Raw genomic sequence first — 21310 nt, forward strand, 5'->3', positions numbered from 1 at the left:
GCGACCCTGTTGACTATTTTGAATGAAACGCTTGACTGTTCGATGATCACGCTTCAGAAGCTTTGCAATTTTAAGAGTGCTGCATCCCTCTGCAAGATATCTCACTATTTTTGACTTTTCTGAGCCTGTCAAGTCCTTCTTTTGACCCATTTTGCCAAAGGAAAGGAAGTTGCCTAATAATTATGCACACCTGATACAGGGTGTTGATGTCATTAGACCACACCCCTTCTCATTACAGAGATGCACATCACCTAATATGCTTAATTGGTAGTAGGCTTTCGAGCCTATACAGCTTGGAGTAAGACAACATGCATAAAGAGGATGATGTGGTCAAAATACTCATTTGCCTAATAATTCTGCACTCCCTGTATAAGGAAGTTGGTATAATTTAAACAAAGGAGTGACCAGAGTCTTTTTTAAGAGTGCTCATATTAGGGCCCCTCTTTATGTCTATTACTGTATGATTTCTATGGGAATGCATCTCAAATCATTTCTATTTATTATAAAAGCAGGTATAAAATTTGACAATTGATGTATACTGAACATGACTCACACTTTATTGCATAATAGCCTTTCAATTCTTTCAATGGAAGAAATATCTGAAAGGTTCCTTTGCATAATGAGGCAGAATAGCACTATAATAACAAACATCTTGCCATTTTTGAGAATTATACTGTAAGACTGTACTATAAAATGAATCACTGTCATGCTCCTTTGAATTGCTTCAGTTGAATCTCATTTGTTTCATGTTTTTCAGTATTTTTTCTGTTCAAATGCTAATTGTCTCCATTAAGTGTATTTTCCTAAGTAACTGGCAGAGGGCACACTGAACATAGGCTGTATCATTTAAGCTCCTTGCTTTACTGCTTTCTTGCTGTATAAAAAGCCATTGCTAATATTATCTTTCACTGCAAGCAAAGCCAGGTTACTATGTTAAACATGTTGTAAAATATTAAGACCATTCAGATTTTAAAATTTAAAAGATTTTAAATATATATATTTATATTTAAAGATGGTCGTAATTACATTGTAAACACATTTAAGTTTTATTTCTATTAAATACAAATGCTCTGTCCCATCAACAGCCAATTTTTTCAGAGTTCCTTGACTTTTTAAACTTACATCACTTTTCCCCCCCCAAGAATTTCATTTCAAGAATGTCAGTTTGATTTAGTGGTTAAAGCAGGGAAACCTGAATTGTTGTCTGGTCTTAAATATGTAAGCTAGCTATATGACTGATCAGTCACTGTTTCTCAGCCACCCGAGTAAGAAGACAGTGACGTGCCATTTTTGGAAAATGTTTCCATGAAAACTGTAAGGACTTGTCTATGTAGATGCAAAGAGATAAGACTGACGTGAAGGCAACAAAAAGAACAAAATTAATTAATTACCATAAATTACTAGGCAATTACCATGTATTCCTGAAAATAAGACCTACCCCGAAAATAAGACCTAGTTTGATTTTTTACACGTGCTCCCAATATAAGGCCTACCCCCAAAATAAGCCCTACTTAAGACCCCGCCCATTCCATTGCACTTGGTTGCACGAGGTGGGGCAAGGCGCATGGGTAAAAATCAAGCTAGGGCGGGGATGGGAGGAGGAGCAGCTCCATGCACCCCATACCCACTTACCTTAGGACAGTTGCAGCCAGGCCTCCCACACCCCGACACCTGTATCACCTTACCAGCCCACTTCTTCTGTGGCTACTCGTCGACCTCCATTTTGCCATCTGAGGCTCTTCCAGAAGGCCTCTGATGGTGAAATGGAGGCTGGGGGCTCCATGCTCATCCAGAGCTCATTTCTTGGCTGCAGTGGCCTTTCCGGATGGTGAAATGGAGGCCGGGGGCAATGTGCACAAGTGGTAGCGAGCAGCCACAGAAGAAGTGGTCCAACGAGGTAAGGCAGGTGTTGAGGCATGGGAGGCCTGGCTGCAGCGGTCCTTAGCTAAGCAGTAAGACATCCCCTGAAAATAAGACCTGGTGCCTCTTTTGGAGGCAAAAAATATATAAGAGCAGGTCTTATTTTGGGGAAAACATGGTATATAGCTTACTGCAGCCTTCTGCAATCTGCAGTTTTCTAGATATGCTGGGAATTCTAATCATATGATGATGTGTTGCTTACCTCATCAGCAAAACTGGATAGCAGCTCTTTTTAGAAAGTATAAATAAATGATGTGGCTCTCTCTTAGTCCTCCACTGACCCTCCAAGCAACCTTCATGCACGTTTTTATGCTCCACTTCCAAAGTCCATTTTTTTCTTTTATATTGCTTTGAATGTTTCTGTCCATTTGGCTAGATAGCTTCAGTTTGCTACAGGCTAACATCATCAGTTAATTGCCCAGTTTGCAGTAAAAGGACTGCCCCTTCAACTTAACCAGTGCTAATCATATATACTAATATTTGTGTATCTTGTTTTATTTGCATTAATGAAATAGCACAGTGGTTAAAACACCTTGCTTAAAATAGAGAAGCCCAAAAATATTTTTCTTTTCTTGAGTAACTAGTTTTCCCCAAAAGTTTTTCTAAATAAATACAGAGGTTTACTGTTATATAATTCCAGTCACTGGTGATAAAATGATTTCACTGTGCTTCTAGCTCCCAAGTACGGAATATTTGGGAGCCGGGAGGGGGGTAAATGAGGACCCAGATTGCTGGGGGCAATTAAGCTGACTTTGTAATAATGCCGCTTGGGGGGGGCGAAAGCCCTAATAAGCAGGCATATACATAGAATGAAGGCTACTGCTAAGCTTGTAAGCCGCCCTGAGTCTTCGGAGAAGGGCGGGATATAAATGGAATTAAAATAAAAAATAAAAAAATAAAAAATAAATCTTTCTATCTAAGGTGACTGGGTCACCTGGTAATACTTGGATATTATTTAAAAAAAGAAAACAGAAAAGGAAACTACCTATTTAAGAAATGTATACTTCAAAATGGTACTTTTTTTTAAAAAAAAAGTCACATTTCTGCTCTGGTTTGAACAGCAACCATCTATGGGCTATGTGAAAATATTAAACTCTCTGCTATTTCATCAAGGAAGTATGGAAACATTAGAATGTATGCTTAGAAAAGGATCTTAGTTTTTTAAGCTGCCTATTATATCCACATACATCTGCATTTTGATCTGTGTGTATATTTATTTATTTATTTATTTATTTATTTATTTATTTATTTATTTATTTATTTATTTATTATATTTGTATACCGCCCTTCTCCCGAAGGACTCAGGGCGGTGAACAGGACAATACATGTTAAAAAAACAAGAATACAAAAGTTAAAAAAGATTAAACAAGATGCCCCAAAACTATAACAATAAGTTAAGTTAAAATACATAAAAAACAATAAAACCCAAACCCATCACCCATCAGGCCAGGCCGGCTTGTTCGAACAGGTAAGTCTTTAGATCGCGCCGGAAGGAGCGAAGGTCGGGCGCCATCCGGAGCTCAACCGGAAGATGGTTCCATAAATCCGGCGCACCCACAGAGAACGCCCTCCCCCTGGGGGCCACCAGTCGACATTCTTTGACCGGTGGCACCCTGAGGAGGCCCTCTCTGTGGGAGCGCACTGGGCGGAGGGAAGTTGATGCCAGCCGCAGGTGCTCCCTGAGGTATTCCGGACCCATGCCATGAAGGGCTTTTTAGGTCATTACCAGCACCTTGAATTTCACCCGGAAGACACCTGGGAGCCAATGGAGCTCGCAGAGCAGGGGTGTAATATGGGAGTATCGGGAAACTCCCAACACAACTCTCGCGGCTGCATTCTGTACCAGTTGGAGCCTCCAAGTGGTCCTCAAGGGCAGCCCCATGTAGAGAGCGTTGCAGTAGTCCAAACAAGAGGTCACGAGCGCGTGAGTGACCGTACGCAAGGCATCCCGGTCTAGATAGGGCCGCAACTGGCGCACCAGGCGAACCTGGGCAAAGGCCTCCCTAGTCACATTTACTATATGGTCTTCTAAAGAAAGCTGTGAATCTAGGAGGACTCCCAAGTTGCGAGCCCTATCTACGGGGGGTAATAACTCACCCCCCATAGAAAGAGATGGAATATTCTGAATATCCCGAGATGCAAGTATGCACAGCCACTCAGTCTTGTCAGGGTTGAGTCGAAGCCTGTTCCTCCCCATCCAGACCCGAACCGCCTCCAGGCAACGGGACATCACGTCGAGGGCATCACTTGGGTGGTTTGGGCTCGAAATGAAAAGCTGGGTATCATCCGCATACTGATGATACCCAACTCCAAAACCACGAATGATCTCACCCAACGGCTTCATATAGATGTTGAACAGGAGAGGCGAGAGGACCGACCCCTGAGGAACTCCACAAGCGAGAGGCCTCGAGGTCGACCTCTGTCCCCCTGCCAACACCGACTGCGAACGTCCCAGGAGATAGGAGGAGAACCACTGAAGAACCGTGCCTCCCACTCCCAATCCCCTGAGACGCCGCAGCAGGATACCATGGTCGATGGTATCGAAAGCCGCTGAGAGGTCTAATAGGACTAGGACAGAGGAATATCCCCTGTTCCGAGCCCTCCAGAGATCATTCACCAGAGCGACCAATGCCGTCTCCGTGCTGTACCCGGGCCTGAAGCCCGATTGGTACGGGTCTAGATAATCCGCTTCATCCAGAACCAGAGGGAGCTGATGCGCCACCACGCTCTCAACAACCTTCGCAAGAAAACGAAGGTTGGAGACCGGACGAAAGTTATTTAACACAGCTGGGTCCAAGGCAGGCTTCTTGAGGAGAGGTCTCACCACCGCCTCCTTCAAGACGGCAGGGAAACTACCCTCACTCAAAGATGCAGATATAACTGCCTGGAACCAGCCTCGTGTCCCCTCCCGGGCCTCATAAACCAGCCAGGAAGGGCACGGGTCCAATAAACACGTGGTGGAGCTCAGCCTCCCCATAATCCTGTCCACTTCCTCCGGAGTCACAGGATCGAACTCCTCCCAGATAACATTGACAAGACCACCCGTGTCCTGATTGTCAGACTCTGCCCAGTTGGAGTCCAAACCGGTCCGAATCCGAGCGATTTTGTCCGACAGATGTTGACTAAACTCCTCGGCACATCCCTGCAAGGGTTCCTCCCTCACCTCCTGATTAAGGAGGGAGCGGGTCACCCTAAACAGGGCGGCCGAGCGATTATCTGCGGACGCGATAAGGGTAGCGAAGTGATTAGACCTCGCCACCCTTATCGCCGCGAGATAAGACCTAATATAGGTTCTTAGTCGCAATCGGTCGGATTCAGAACGGCTGGACCTCCAACAGCTCTCTAGGCCCCGTCTCCGACACTTCATCTCCCGGAGCTCCGCGGAAAACCATAGAGCCTTCTGGGATCTGCACCGGGTCAGGGGCCACAAGGGTACAACTCGGTCAAGTGCCTCCGTGGCCGTCCTTTCCCAGGCTTCCACTAAGGCATCCGCCGAGCTGTGAGCAGAGGAGGCAGGTGGGGACCCCAGCGCTGCCTGGAACCTCTCAGGGTCCATTAAGCGCCTGGGGCGGAACCATCTAGTTGGTTCAGCACACCCACGGTGAGGAGCGGCAAAACGGAAGACCAGCCGCAGGAGATGATGGTCGGTCCATGACAGGGGCATAACAATTGGAGAGCCCCCACCAAGATCATCTAACCACCGTCCGGATAGAAAAACCAAATCAAGGGTGTGGCCTCCCACATGAGTCGGTCCATGAATTACTTGCGTCAGGTCCATGGCCGTCATGGAAGCCATGAACTCCCGAGCTAACTCAGAGGATCCTCCCAGGGATGGTAGATTGAAGTTACCCAAAACCATAAGTCTTGGGAACTCAATCACCAGCCCCAAGAGGGTATCGAGAAACTCAGGCAGGGCTGCTGCTGCGCGACTAGGCGAAAGGTACACCAGCAGCAAGCCCAACTGCGCCCTAGGACCACATCTCAGGAGGAGAGACTCACACCCAACTATCTGAAGAACGGTGGCCTCCTGTGGACACAAGGTCTCCCTCATAGCTACCGCCACTCCTCCGCCCCTACCCTGAGCCTGAGGCTTGTGCAGCACCCAGAAACCTGGTGGGCAAAGATCAACCAGGGGGATACCACCCTCTGGGCCCAATCAAGTCTCCGTGATGCAAACCAGGTCCGCATGCTCACCCTCAACCAGATTCCGGATGAGAGGAGCCTTGTTAACAACGGACCTGGCATTCAAGTACACCAGCCGGAGCTCAGGTGGCTGCACATCCCCGCTCCCGGAACCTCGGGCCAAACACAGAGGGTCAGAGCGCCTCACCGCTTGTAAGTAGCGGAGATGCCCTCCCAGATGTCGATACGGCCCTCTGTTCGTACACCTGCCGCCATTCCCTAACGTGGGAATAGGTAATCCAACGACCCGCTTCGGAGCTCCGGAGGCAACTAACCCCGGCTCCCCCCCTACGCGATCAATCCCGGACCTGGCCTGGACAACAGTTGGTGGATTACCCCCCATTTCCAACCAACCACGACCCTCCCCCCTCCCTAACCCCACAAAAAAATTAACTAGAAAATTAACCAGGGGCCTCTTATTAAATTTATACCTGAGGCCCCTGTTCCTGCCCAGCCATCTCTCAGGGTCCCAACAATCGGGCCCTTCATCAAGAGGCAGAGTGGAAAATGCGGCAGGTCGCACCCAGGATGGGGGGGCACCCCTGAGGGCGAACAGAACGGTGCTAGGGTAACTAAGGCGCATAATAATAAATAAATCCAGCGGTCCACATTGGGCTATTTGTAGGCAGCTAGGTAGTTAGAATAAAGTTAGAATAAAGATGTTAAAGTATATTGTTGACCTTGTCAAGTCAGGGCGGCAAAACATAAAAAACCATTAAGCCAAGCCCGTCCAAGCCAAGCCGAGCCAAGCCAGCTCTACTCTCACCCGAGCTGGCAACAGATATAAAGCCATAACAGTTCTCTCACAACAATTGGCAATACATCTGGGCAAAACTTGGCTAAAGATAACTGGGATAAATCCACCTCAGCTGATCTCTCACATCAGAGGGTGGATTGATAGTTAATTGTTCTGCCCTCTCACTGCAGACAAGTCCCAGATCTGTCAGGACCATTCTTGGCCAACAATAACTCTTAAAGTTGCAGCTGACGCTCTGTAAGCAGGAGAGAGAGGGGGTGCCGGTCGGCTGCTCCGAAGCATCAGAGTTGGTTCCTAGCCGCCGTATATACAGTACAACCCATTCACACAGATACCACATTAAATACCAATACATGTACACATATGATTTTCTTCTCAGTTTTACAGAAAGCGTTTCTTCTGATTTTTTTTTCACAATATAAAGAAGCACAGAGCTTGATTTGATGATATCCACATTTCTATTTTTGCTTTTCGATCTACATAAACAATTTTCATTTAAAATATTAAAAAATATAGATAAGAATATACATCCATTTATTTGTTTATTTGTGGCGTTATTCAATTTATGTCGCTGCCCATCTCAAATAAATGATTCTGGGAAGCTAAAAATACTTAAAAATAAGATAACAATCCATATAGCAAAGTAACACGTGTGGCAACCAAGCAAAAAACAAGTAACAACAATTAAAACAGCCATGACAGAGTCCATTCAGGTATCTGGGGCCCAAGACATTATGACAAAACCAGGTTTTTGAGGGCTTTTGAAAGACTAAGAGGATTGGGTCAAATCTGATCTCTGGGTGAATGATGTTCCACAGAGTGAGCACAACAGAAAAGGCTTTCTTTCTGAGTCCTACTGGATAACATTCCCTTATGTTATAGGGGACCTGGAGCATGCTTCTCCTACCAAATTTAAGAGTATGGATAGATACAACAAAGGGAGAGACAGCACAGCAAGTAACACAGTCCCAAAACATGAACCCCATCAAGCTCCTGCGTGAGTTTTAATAGTCTGTTCACTTCACCATGATACATGATTGAATTCTATAATTATGCACAATGGTTCTTTTAGCATTAAAAAAACCTATTTGACACTGGATTTTTATTTATTGAATATGAAAAAGTAATCAGGATACTCTTATATTTCAAAAAAAAATTAGATCGTATAGAAATATTTCTATATGGGACCAATCAAAAGGAGATTACATTTCCTTGGATCAGGATCCAATTTTGTCTTGGCATTGCATTGTCTTTTGCAGTGGGACAGAATATTAAACTTGACATGCATTTGAAAAATTGGCTCTCAACTCTGTGCGTCTGCATATCCATAATGACTTTAATTTTCTAAAGAATGTTTAGTGGAAAATAAATAGTAAAATATTGAAATGCAGTAAATGGTAACAACTTGATTCTAAAACAAAACCTCTTTCTATATACAGTTACTCAAAGCTAATAACTTTAAATTCTTCCAAGATAAAGCTAACGTATGTTTGAAAACTGTTTTTATAGTACAGATCAACTTTACTACTTTTATTTTTTTTAAAAAAAAACATGGTTGCTGAATGGTTCCAGATTTTAAAAGTGATAACTCTGTTGTGCCATGTATGTGTAAACTGATATTCACAAATTATATTAGCCAAGTTACAAATTTTTGCCTTTAAAGTGCTCTCCAGAAAGTTTTTGAGAAAATTCATCTATATTAAAAGAGAAATCCCATATTTTATAATGCTGAATTCAAATATATCACACATATTGGATTTACTCTAATCCATTTCTTATGGGGGCATGTGCTGTGAGTTACTTTCTTCTCAGAGTCTGTGGTTTTTTGATAGTCCTATTAAAACATGTGGATAATTTCCTGAGTGTGAAGGGAAAAAACTTTCAAAAGTGGTAAAATTTTTGGAAATCAACTTCTGTCCAATATCCAGTCCTTTGCAACTCTGTGTGTCTATGTATTTTTTATTTTAAAATTAATTGTATTGATCTATCTAGAAGTCTATCTAGAACCCAGGCACGCTGGCTGAGGAACTCTGGGAGTTAGAGTCCACAAGTCATAAAAGGGCCAAGTTTGTAGATCCCTGATGAAGATGATAGAACTTGCTCAGATGATCAAATTAACTTCTTTGATCAGAGAAAGGGCAGCATCCATGCATATTGTTGATCGGAAAGCCTTTATTGACATTTTGTATAAAACAAACAATGAAATAATGATATAAACTTTTGATGATTAGAAAAATAATTATAGGAAAAAATCTTAATAAAATGTAGCTTTTGTAGAGAAATAGGATTTTCTAAGATACGGTAATATCAGTACTAAAAATTATATATAGTTGTATTGTTGAATCCAACTGAATGTAAGCGCTTAACAATAAGAGATCACACAATTATTTTTAAATGAAAGCTGACTGCTACTTTATAGAAAAGCCTACTATGGTAATCCATCAATTACCAGCAAAAGATATTATGTATCTTAGTAAGAAAGCAGTTATAAATCTTAGTGGATCTTACAGTGATTAATTTTGTCAGTTTTTATATTTTCTACAGGACAATGAAAAAGGTCACCTTCCATTAGATACTGAACATTCTGTTGCCAGTCAGAAATATAGATCTATGAGCTGGCAGGTAATGGTGTATAAAACTATCATTGATCAGAGAGTGGTAGTTAAAACAACCAGGTGAGGCAATTAGATTGTGATTTCTTTGCTAGTAAAAATCAAATAGTAATTTCTCATTGCTAATGACAGTCAGAAGTAATACTGTAATGTGTTTTTGTCATCCAGATAATAAATCTAATCTGTTGGCTAGAAAAGATCAGACAACTGGCTTCTAACTGCTGATTATTGTGATATTCAATATGGGAGGGAGGGTTTGGCGTAGCAATAGGAAATCAATAATCTGGAATCAAATTTATGTGGGAAAATTGAAGTAGATTTCCATCTTCTTCCCAGCAATTCTATTTGACATTGTTTTTTTCCTGCAATGGAAACCATCAGTTTATAGATCAGTCACTGGTGTTGGGAGATTCTTGTTGCATTCTTGTTCCTCCCACCAATTCTCCTGTTATTTCTTGTTTGTGAGAGAGGGATATCTGTGAATTGGTTAATATAGAGACATGTCCCTATATGACTCCTGACTTTCTATCAGCAATCAGCAGTATCCTTGGAATTGAAAAGAAATATCGTTACATAAACCAAATATTATAAAACAGTAGTGGGCATTTTTGTGACCAACGGCTGAATTCAATAGTTTTTAAGAAGCTAGGGACTACCCATAGTTGATGTCATACAATCATACTTATGAAATGAGACTTGATTTGGGGGAAAACTTGGAAGTTTTATTTTTTTAAGAATGATCGTGCCTATTTTATGCCATACATTACTATTTTATCTAACTGATAATATGAAAGTGCTTTGAGTTTCAAGCAGTTAAGATTGGGAGGACTCCCAGTGCTGCAAAAATGGACTTCAGGGCCTCATATGGATCTGGGACTACAAAAGGACAGTACCATGATTTTTCAGAGTCATTCAGATATTCAGAAAGAGAAGGTAGAGTTCATATAGAAGCTGAAGAAGAAATAGGACAAGAATGATGGTCAGTAAAAATGTCTAGAATGAGCATGCAAGATTTAGGTTTCAAGAAATAAAGACATCAAAGTCAGCAACTAAGTTGCACTTTTTTGCTAAGTAGTTCATGATCAAAAAGAAGATAAAAAAATAGAAGTTGCAAAAAGGTCTGCCATTTAAAGACTATTTACCTCAAAAAGCTAGGAATCTATTATGAGAAACAATTGACTTTATTCAGCCTTTTATCTTTGCAGGTACTGCTTTAGCATACTGAAAAGAAACCTAGATTTCTGTGGTATTTTGGAAGATCTAACTGGGAATAGATAGCTGTTAAAGGAAAATGGGCTAGGATAAGGATATTTGAGGTTCTATATAGAAATAGTACTTTAAATAATATATGTAGCATTTAGTGTAGCGTAGCATGTCTTTGGGCTGCTCTTCTGACTTTCCTTTAAAATCTCTGCATTGGTTTTAATGAAGCTGTGGTCTGCCCTCTTCTTAAGAAGTCATTGATTCCACCTATTGGATAAATTTCATCCAGTCTCCAATCTTCTCTTTCTGGGGAAGGTGGTTAAGAAGGTGGTTGCAGGGTAGCTGCAGAAGTTCCTGGGTGAAATGGATTATTTAGATCCTTTCCAATCAGGTTTCAGGCCAGGATATGGGACATAAATGCCATTGGTCATTCTTTTGATGATCTCTGGCAGGAGTGTGTGTGTGTGCAGTCATTCTCGCTCTACTTGATTTAAATTTGATTTCCAGGTGGTCTTCGATACATTGGCCATGGTGGTTTTTGGAGGTTAGGAGTGGGGGATTCTGTGTTGTCCTGGTTCACATATTTCCTCTGTTGTCACTCTCGGGCATTGTTGATAGGAAATGAGAGATCCGGCCCTAGCCTCTTGCTTTGTGAGGTCCCGTGGGGCTTGATACTTTCTCCAATTCTGTTTAACATCTATATGAGGCTGTTGTGTGAGATCATCTGCTACCATGGGCTGATATATTATCAGTGTAGTGTTGACACCCACTTATATGTCTCGTTCCATGTTGAGTTAAGCGATGCTATGACCTCCCTATTGCAGTGCTTGGAAGTTGTTAAGGACTGGATGGGGAGCAACAGGCTGAAACTAAACCCTGACAAGGAGTCAAGGTGCTGGTTGTCACTTTCAAAGCCCTTGGCTTGAGACCAGTTATTTGAAGGACCATCTTTTTCTGGCCACATCTACCTGACCCTCCAGAGCAGGGAGGCAGGGTATGCTACAGATCCCCTTTCCTAAGGAGGTTCATTTAGCAGGGCCAAGAAGAAAAGCCTATTTCATGGTGGCTCCTCTCTGTGGAACATTCCCCCCATGGAGATGAGGTTGGCTCCCAATTTGACACTCTTTCACAAGGCCCTGAAGACCGGGCATTGCCAACTGGACTCATCAAGTGGCTTATTTGACTGAGAGATGTTGCCAGGTAGATGAGGGGTTATTGCTTTTTAACATCTTTATATTGGGGTTTTATGTCAGAAAATCACCCAAAGTCACTGAGAGTGAGTTGAGTGGACGTATAAGTTTTCTGAAATAAATAAATACATGTTTAATTGTACCGGATAAATGCCTTTTAAATAAACAATAATGCATTTGTTTGTACCTTTCAATTATTATCTTTTCTTTGTCTGAGAATGAATGAATCTTTTGTTAAAATACTGTAAATAAGAGTTTTGGAAATTAGATTCAATAAGTAGCCTTATATGCGACAAATGGACTTTCCTATTTCCACAATATCTTCAGTTATGCGCTACTACATGCTACTAAGAGCTTGGGTCCTTGTGCTGCATATGTTGTTATGAGCTTGGGTCCTTGGTGCTCTCTGAGCTTGCTTGTTTTCTTGCAGAGGTTTCATCACCTAAACTAGGTAATGAATAGGGACGCGGTGGCTCAGTTGGTTAGGACGCTGAGCTTGTCGATCAGAAGGTCGGCAGTTTGGCGAGTCGAATCCCGAGTGCCGCGTAACAGAGCGCCTGTTACTCATCCCAGCTTCTGCCAACCTAGCAGTTCGAAAGCACGTAAAAATGCAAGTAGAAAAATAGGGACCACTACAGTGGGAAGGTAACAGCGTTCCGTGCGCCTTTGGCATCTAGTCATGCCAGCCACATGACCACGGAGAGGACCTTGGACAAGCACTGGCTCTTCGGCTTTGAAACAGAGATGAGCACCGGCCCCTAGAGTCGGAAACGACTAGCACACATGTGCCAAAATGCAGAAAAGAAAGTATACTAAATAGAATATAGTAAACCTATATTCAAGCTCAGATGATTGCCAGTGCCTCAAAAATGCTTCAAAGTATATTTTTGTGCTGTGCTTGAAAGATTAAGCTGATGTTTCTTTGTCTATCTTTAAGGGTGAACAGAGTTTGAAATGACACACACACACACACACACACACACACATATTGTCTGTTATGGCAACTAATTCAGGTTTGTTAAAGAAAACTGCTTTACTAACATTTGCAGTTCAATAAATGATGTAATGGTGTTGAAAAAGAACAATCAAGGAAGCAGATGGAATACAACTACAGTGTACATGTCCATGAAAACAACTGGTGATTTTGTACATACAGTATGTTACATTTAATTTGTTAAAACACAGTTTGCATAACTTTACATTTGATCTTCACTTGGACATTTCAAAGATTCATGTTATGTAAAACAAATTCACAAATGTGATTAATTATACCCTTCTTCATATACAGGACACCAATGTATTTTCAACACACACACACACACATCACATTTATTTATTTATTTATTTATTTAAATTCCATTTATATCCCGCCCTTCTCCGAAGACTCAGGGCGGCTTACAAGCTTAGCAGTAGCCTTCATTCTATGTATATGCCTGCTTATTAGGGCTTTCACACACCCCAAGCGGCATTATTACAAAGTCAGCTTAATTGCCCCCAACAATATGGGTCCTCATTTTACCTACCTCGGAAGGATGGAAGGCTGAGTCAACCTTGAGCCTGGTTGGATGCGAACTTGCACTAATTGCAGGCAGCTGGTGTTACTTAAGGAGGCATTAGCCCACTGCTCCACCAAGGCTCTATATATTTCCTAAATATTGACTGGAAATTGATCAGTACTTGAAACTGATTAGAATTTGAAACTAATTAATTTTAAGCAAATGTTTCATAACTGGGATATCTGTATACTAGTAAAAGTAAGTATTTTATTTTGCCTGGTTTACATTCAATATATAGAAATATATGTATTTTCATATTTCTATAAAAAATTACTGATAAATATAGGTATAGGCGGTTACAATCCTATATCTGGTAAATCTTCAGATGTAACTGCCATCATCCCTAACCATTGTAACAAATGTTTTAAAACATCAGAAGGGCATCAAGATGGGAAAAGTAATTCTAGACAGTAGGATTTCTAGAAATTCTTAAGAATGAAGCAGGGTTCTCTTTTCTATTCTTAGAAGCAGAATAAGGTAGAAACAAAAACTATTACCAAATGTACTTACTTTCCATAATTTACACATAATATAACATTTGGCTCTTTTGGCAGATGTGCTAAATATTGATTCCCTCTTCTCTACCTCTCCACTCTATTTATAGCTAACCTGGTGTATACCCTATATGTGGTAGATTACATTCCATAACATTCATTAAAAAGGCCCGTAGTGGGTTGATTCAGGTTGATACTAACGGAAATACTGATATTTAACAAATGAAATACAGAGACTAGGAATAAACCAGCAAAAAATTCTCCTTATTTGCCCACTAAGAGCTATGAAAACTTTGACCTCAGAACATTTAGCTTACAAAAAAAAGAAACCTTTCTGCTCAGAGCTACACAAACATTCATTCACTTATTCATTCATTCATTCATTTAATGGTTCAATTGTTCAATTCTTAGGGTTTTGAATAAAATTTGAATTGACTCTAAACTACCAGCATTTACTGAACATTGTTCAAAAAAGAAAGTGTATATAGTGTATACTGTCTGGAAAAGATCTACTTATCTTGGAGAAGGTTCTACTACCAATAACTCAAATTATTCTTTCTAAAACATAGAGCTGTAAGTCTGGGTCTAAAAAAAATCAGAATATTATTTTTGTTCCAACCAAAGAAGAAAATGAAATTTACAATATAACTTTGTATAAAAGTTAGCCAAAGATCATAAAAGCATTTTTGCTCCACCTTTTTGTCTATTCTGTCCACTTTCTCTGAATTACACTGCAACACATTAAAATATCACACAAAATAAACTCAGTGAGAATTTTGCCTCTGCAACTATTGCACACAAGAAAATGTTTCCAGCAGTTCATTTTATTACCATAGGCATCCACGTGTATCATAACATCATACACATTATGCAAATTATGCAATTTGTGTCAGTGATGTAATGTGTTACATTAGTTGTGCCGTTTATTCCGTACTTCAGCAGGTACTGATGTTTAGTATTTCAGTAAAAAGTCTGTGAACAGCCAGATGCTATTCATAATTTTATTGCTGAAGTGAGAAAAACACCCCTCTAGGGAATGCATCTTCTTTTTCATTTATAATTATTGGGAAGAAAGTCTTCACTGAGATTCCTTAATCTCCTTGTAGCATAGGACATTGACATTTGTAGAGCAGGGAGACAGATTATAATTATGGCTAGAGGTTTGTATATTGATATATTGTATATTTTCAACCTATGGAAAACAAAGAAGTGATTCTAATTTCTGGAAGGGTAATTGATGCTCCAATAGAAAAGAATATATTTTGCTCAAGGTTAAACTATAGAATTCTTAGTATTCCTGAGCTTGGTTGTTTGTTTGCAGTCATTTTATTACCTAAGTAATATCTTGAGGGCTAGAAAAGAGTGGGGTTTGCTCTTTGTTTATATACAGTAGTTTGCCCTATCAGTTTTGGTAGGGTTTTTTTCTCCTTGATAGTTTCTTGATTAGGTTGTTTTTTACTTCTTGTTTGTATGTCTGAGTTGGTACTTCCTTGATTAGAGTATTGTTTATTGTTTGTTTGCCTGGTGTTTATCCCTACTTACATTGATTGTTGATAAGTATCTTTTCTAGTCTTTCTTTTTTATTGTCCCTTTTGAATGATGTGTAAATGTGGTTTATCTCTGTGTCTGTTAATGGCTGATTTGTCTGAGTATCAAGTTTCCAGGAATTTGCTAGTATTTTTTGGATTTAACTTGTTCTAGGTTGCTCACAGTTTTCCAACTGAAACTTTGGTTATGTTTGCCCATGTGTTGTGAAATTAAGAGTTTTCATTGTGTTCTTCTGACTTTTACTTGATGTGCATGGATTTTGTCTGCTAGTCTTCTGTTTGTTTTCTTTCATGGTGGCTGCAACAGTCATACTGTATGTTATAGATGACTACTGATTTTTCTTCATGGGCAACTGGGTCTTTTGGTTTACTTAAGATGTTTTGGAGGGCACTAACAGGGCAAGGTATTATATATAAACAGAGAACAAACCCCACTTCCTTCATGCACTGAAAATGTTAACTAGTTGGGTAATGAAATACCTGCCAGCAGACAAACAAATTCAAGGAGCACCAAGAATTCCAAAATTGAAGTTCTGTTACAGTTCATTATATAATTGCCTTGCCAATATAAAGTTTTATTTTACATTAAAATGCTATATTTTTAATAGTAGGTATTTATATATAATTATTTAAAGCTGCAAAAGTAGCCAGGCAAGAGAAGATTAATAACATTGAAATTATATCTAAAGACCTATTTGTTTGAACAAGCCGGCCTGGTCTGATGGGTTTGGGTTTTATTATTGTTTTTAATGTATTGTAATTTATTGTTGTATTGCATAGGGCACTATGTTTAATCTTTTCTTAATTTTTGTATCTTTGTATTTTAGTATTTATTGCCCTGTTCACCGCCCTGAGTCCTTCGGGAGAAGGGCGGTATACAAATTAATTATTATTATTATTATTATTATTATTATTATTATTATTATTATTATTATTATTATTATTATTATTATTATTATTATTATATGTTCTACATACCACAAAGAAAATTAAGGAATAGGAAATGTTCATTGATTTCTGCAAAAGGGAATCAAAATCATGTTTTCTTTTAATAGTGTTTTCTTACTATTTATCTGAAATAGATAACAACACAGGTTCTGTCTCTTGATAATCTGACCAAAATGGTGGAAGAAGTTGAAGAGGCATCAGCAGTACAGTCAAACAAATAGGTACCTTGTATATTTGAACTGGGTAAATTTTGACTCTCAACAACTACATTCCCAACAAAAGAACTGGAGAGAGAGAACTGGAGAAAATCACAAAATACAAAGACTTGCAAATAGAAGTAGAATGACTGTGGCAAAAGAAAGCAAAGATAATACCAATAGTAATAAGTGCCTTAGGTGTTTGAAGTTAGTATTTATTTTTCACAAGGAGGTATAAGTAATAACTATTCAAAACAAAGTAGGGCTAGAGCTGTTTATAAAATGGAATAAATTATTTTGTTAATGGATGGAGAAATAAACATTAAAGACATGCAGGAAATTAAATTGTGTATTTTATTTGTTCAAGAAGGAAACATATGCAGCACTTTTCAGCGTCTTTTGCACTCTATTTTACACCACAGCAAGAGTTAGGGACACACCCGGGTTTACACTTTTTGAACTTTGATATTAAGCAGAAGATGGGTGTGTGTCATTATCTCCTTTTAAAACTAAGTATATACAGTATGATGCTGACCTTATTTTGTAGCTGTTGATCCTTGACAACTGCCTAAAGTTAAGTAGCTCTGTGTATTAAAACTGTAAAAGATCTAATAATTGAATATTTTTTCCTTTTGATTGCTCAAATTTGTTTCTCTGTATTTTTATCCTTTTGGTACTTTTCTCTTAGAAAAATATTTTGTGAATTTCTGTTACGAGAATAGTAGGGAGATTTCTATAAAAATTCTGATTTGTACAAGGACAGTTCATGAATTTCAACACTTCGCTGTTTTATTTTTGGCTTGCTCCCTAATTTTAAAACTTACGGCATTTTAGAAATATGATTTTAATTGCAATCTCACTGAAAAAAATGAAAGTGGTATGACTTTTTAAAGAGCATTTGCTTTTACCTTTTGTGGTATGTGAAGTTACAATTGTGAAAAAGTTTGGTCAGGAGAACAAACTTAAGTCAAGCCTTTAAAAGTAATGTAAAAGTAAAATAATCAGAAATGTACAAGATCATCTTTAAGTTTGGAAAACTAGGCAATTGTTTCATAGGAATTGGACTCTTGAATTAAGGATGGTTCTTCCATATTTTCCCTTATTCCAATTTGAAACTTTCAGGTTTTGTTTTGTTTTTTAGTAATTTCTATGTCATGTTCTGCATAAAAACGAATTCGTATCAATTTAAACACGGCCCAAATGCCTGTAAAGTTTTCATTCGCTTTCTTAGGTGTAACAAAGAAAAAAAATCTCAGTCATCAAAAGTTACCTATTTGAGAGTGGTTTTTTTTTCCTTCTTTTTTTCTTTCTTTTGGTTGCTTTGAACTTTGGAACACAGTGGTTTTTGGGTGCACACAACACACAAAATTCTGGAAGGATGCCTGCAGTCCCAAAGTAAGCTCTCCGGAGCATGTGTTCTGCTTCCTTCTCCCCCCCCACCCCAAATCCCTCCTCCATTTGGTACCGCCTCTTCCAGGCACCCCGTAGCCAGCAGCTAGACAGCTGTATTTGATCATAAACCACTTACAACTCCAGGCTCCCTTGAAGGGGAAACTTTAGCGGGAGCAGCACGTTACGTCTGCGCTCTGGTTCTCTCCTCCACCTCTGAGTAGGATTCAGTCGGAGCTACGAGTGGGTTTGAAGCTCCATAAACATTTCCAAGTGCATTGAACTGCCTCTCTTTCTGAGCTAGCTGAAATAACTGAAGGCACGAAACTGAATCGCGGCTATTTTAGCAGCCGGAAGATTTATATATCTATATCTATATCTATCTATCTATATATATATATATCTTTCTTGGACTCCGTCTGGCGGAGCGCTCTGCAGTTTTTTTATTTTTTTTAAACGAGTGTTTTGCAGCAATGAATCGTTTGTGAAACGGCAGGCAGATTTCTTTTTGTCACTGTTAGACTCTGCGTTATTAATTTCTAGGGGTCTAAATGTTCCGCGAAAATGGCTGTCTAGTAGTGCAAAAAGTGCAAGACGGAAAAAAGCTCAGATGCGAAGGGGGTATTGAGTTTTCTGGAGCTTTGAAACCTTAAAATCTATAGACGGCAGGCAAAGCCCCGGTGAAAGTCTTAATCATGAATACTGGAGTTGCCATGAAATATGGAAATGACTCTGCAGAACTGAGCGAGGTAAGAGGCTTTTTATGTCCTTATTTTTCATGCTGCTCGGATTTTGTTTTCAGAACGCGGTCATCTCCTTTGGGGCATCCGCTTTGGAGTTAAAAAAAAATAATAATGAAAGTGTATATACGTTATCCCGACGTGTAGGGCTACTCAGGAAGCGATCTGAAATCGAGTTGTAAGGGTTAAGCGTTGAAAGGGAAATTCTTGCAACTGCACGGAGATTTGCCCTCTCCGTTTAGCACTCTGCTGCAAGGAATCTCCCCCCTCCCGCGTGCACCGTTTTCCACCCAGCAAGCATTCCATTCTGGAGTAGGTAAGAAGGATGGATATCCCAGGCGAAATCAAGCTGATGGCATTTTATTTTAGTTTAAGAGTATGAAACAAATATTCTGCAAGAAGTCACATGACCAGCTGGCTACATTAAGGTACACTCAGGCATTTTGCTTCATTTATTTACCCAAAAGTATAAGTCCTAGCCTGTGATGGTCCTTTATTGATGATGAGAACTGAACTGTTTATTTTAGTAACTGCAGCTGTATATTTTGTTTCCTGTCAAGTTTTTGAATGCTTGATGTTGGTTTATGACCAGTGTTAAAGTTATGTGTTTGTAGGAGTTAGTCCAACTTTTTCCCTAGTAGAGTTGCGTAGATCAGGTCTTGTCATTTTACCTCTTCTGACAACTAAAATAACATTACCAGAGAATATCTGCTGGATACATATTTAAAATAATAGTCAAATGATCAGTTTTGAATCTGATCTTCCTTTTTTTCTAATGTGTATACAGAAAGTATTCCACATTAGAAGGTATTTTATATCTTTCTTATGTAAGAGCTGGTAACTGGAAATTGTGATCCTGACATATCTACATATTCCCAGGTTGAGGGAGATTGATTTATAGATAGAAAAGCTCATTATGTTCAGTGAAAACTCTGAAGGCACAAACTTTTGAAATGTAAAGACATCAGTGGAACAAATTGGAATCCTCTCTAAAATTAGCAAAAAAAGGAGAAATAGTGTTGGGAAAGGGGATGATTGAGTTTGACATCATGCACTTTGTCATTTAATTATTTCATTTAAAATTAATTACAAACCTTGAATGAAACCTGGCAGTTTCTCAAACTCCTCTGGTCAGCATTAAATCATCTGTACTTTGCTGAGTGTGATTATTGTGGTTCAGCTTTCTTGGCGAACACTCCTTTCTGCTTGTTCTTGCTGTTGATGTAGTGTATTAGTTGCTCAATTGTTTTTCATCTCTCATAGCTCCTAAAATAGTTCCCATTTAATATTTTTTTAAAAAGGAGATTCGTGGTATTAAAATATATCACATAAAGCATAGTTTAGAAACTACAAATTGGCCTTAATACACATTCATTTCAGATAACATTCAAATTGATTGTAACCATATTATACATCATGTCAGTAATTTTTAAGAAGTTACATCTCCTATGGTGGAATCCTAAATGTGTATGTCGTAATACTGAGATTACTTGTTTGAACACAATACTATGTTTTTGATGGCATTAATAGTTTTTTGTGTCATTGCTTGTCAAAATCTTACGTTTGTGTCTTGTATGTTGTATATCATTGGTTCTGGTACAGATATTATTTCAGCTTCAGAAATGTCCCAAAACTAATTATATATTTGTGTTAGAATTAGGATTTAAACCAGTGAAGATGATTATAGCAGTAGGAGATGATCAGGTTGATTGATTTTTTAATGATGGTCTATGATTGTAATAAAAATTAGTTTGACTTGATTTGATGGTTTAGCAGATTTTGAAAATATAATAAACATACATGATTTCGTGATGCTATGGTTTTAATTCCACTTCATATCACTTAGTGGCATATATATACTGCTCAAAAAAATAAAGGGAACACTTAAACAACACAATGTACTGTATTTAATAGTAGGATGTCTTATCTTGTGTTCCCTTTATTTTTTGAGCAGTATATATATATATATATCTGTCTCATCACTTTAAGTAAAAGTTTTTGCATTTTCTGCTATGATCACATGACAGCATAAAAGTACACATATGGCTATCCACATTTGCTTTACAGAGTTGTGGGCAAGTGCTACATTCAGGTCCAGAACACCTTTGTGGGATAAAGTCTGCATTTTAGGACAGTCCTAGTACATGCAGAAAGAACACATTTCTGCTTTTATTAGTATTTGTGGCAACTAAAGAAATGTTAAACTAGAGATAGAAAGAAAAATTCTTATGTTCAATGCAGAAATATTTTATTCATATGTTAAATAAAAGAAGTAATCCAAATCCAACCTAACCTATATTAGAGTCACCCAACACGTCATTTTTATGAGTAAACTTTGGTTTTCAGCATCAAATCCAATGATTGATTTCTGCTATATTTTTAATACTGCAGATACATATTGAAGTCAAAATCTATGCTGCCTTGCATACCTGATATAGTGATTAAGGTGCTGGCCTAGAAACTAGGAGACTGAATTCTAGTTCCACCTTAGTCATGAAAGCTGGCTGGTTTACTTTGGACTAGTGTTTCTCTCTTGGTCCAACTTACCTCCTAGGACCTAGGGTAATTGTGAGGA

General features: G+C 39.1%; 1 protein-coding gene across 2 annotated transcripts in view; it reads left to right on the forward strand.

Annotated features, from left to right (window-relative positions):
* The window catches only part of MCC (MCC regulator of WNT signaling pathway), a 195864-nt gene that overhangs the window by 29781 nt on the left and 144773 nt on the right, over nucleotides 1-21310 (forward strand). The window contains exon 1 of one of the 2 annotated variants that reach the window (XM_083351477.1): nucleotides 18403-18744. The exons of the other annotated variant lie outside the window; for it this stretch is intronic. Within the exon in view, the coding sequence (XP_083207603.1) occupies nucleotides 18691-18744 (54 nt within the window). The 5' untranslated portion in view covers nucleotides 18403-18690. Of the gene's footprint in view, nucleotides 1-18402; nucleotides 18745-21310 lie in introns of those variants that run through there. 2 annotated transcript variants of the gene reach the window in all.

This window comes from Vipera ursinii, assembly GCF_947247035.1.
Source record: "Vipera ursinii genome assembly, chromosome: 2".
Classification (NCBI taxonomy): Eukaryota; Metazoa; Chordata; class Lepidosauria; order Squamata; family Viperidae; genus Vipera; species Vipera ursinii.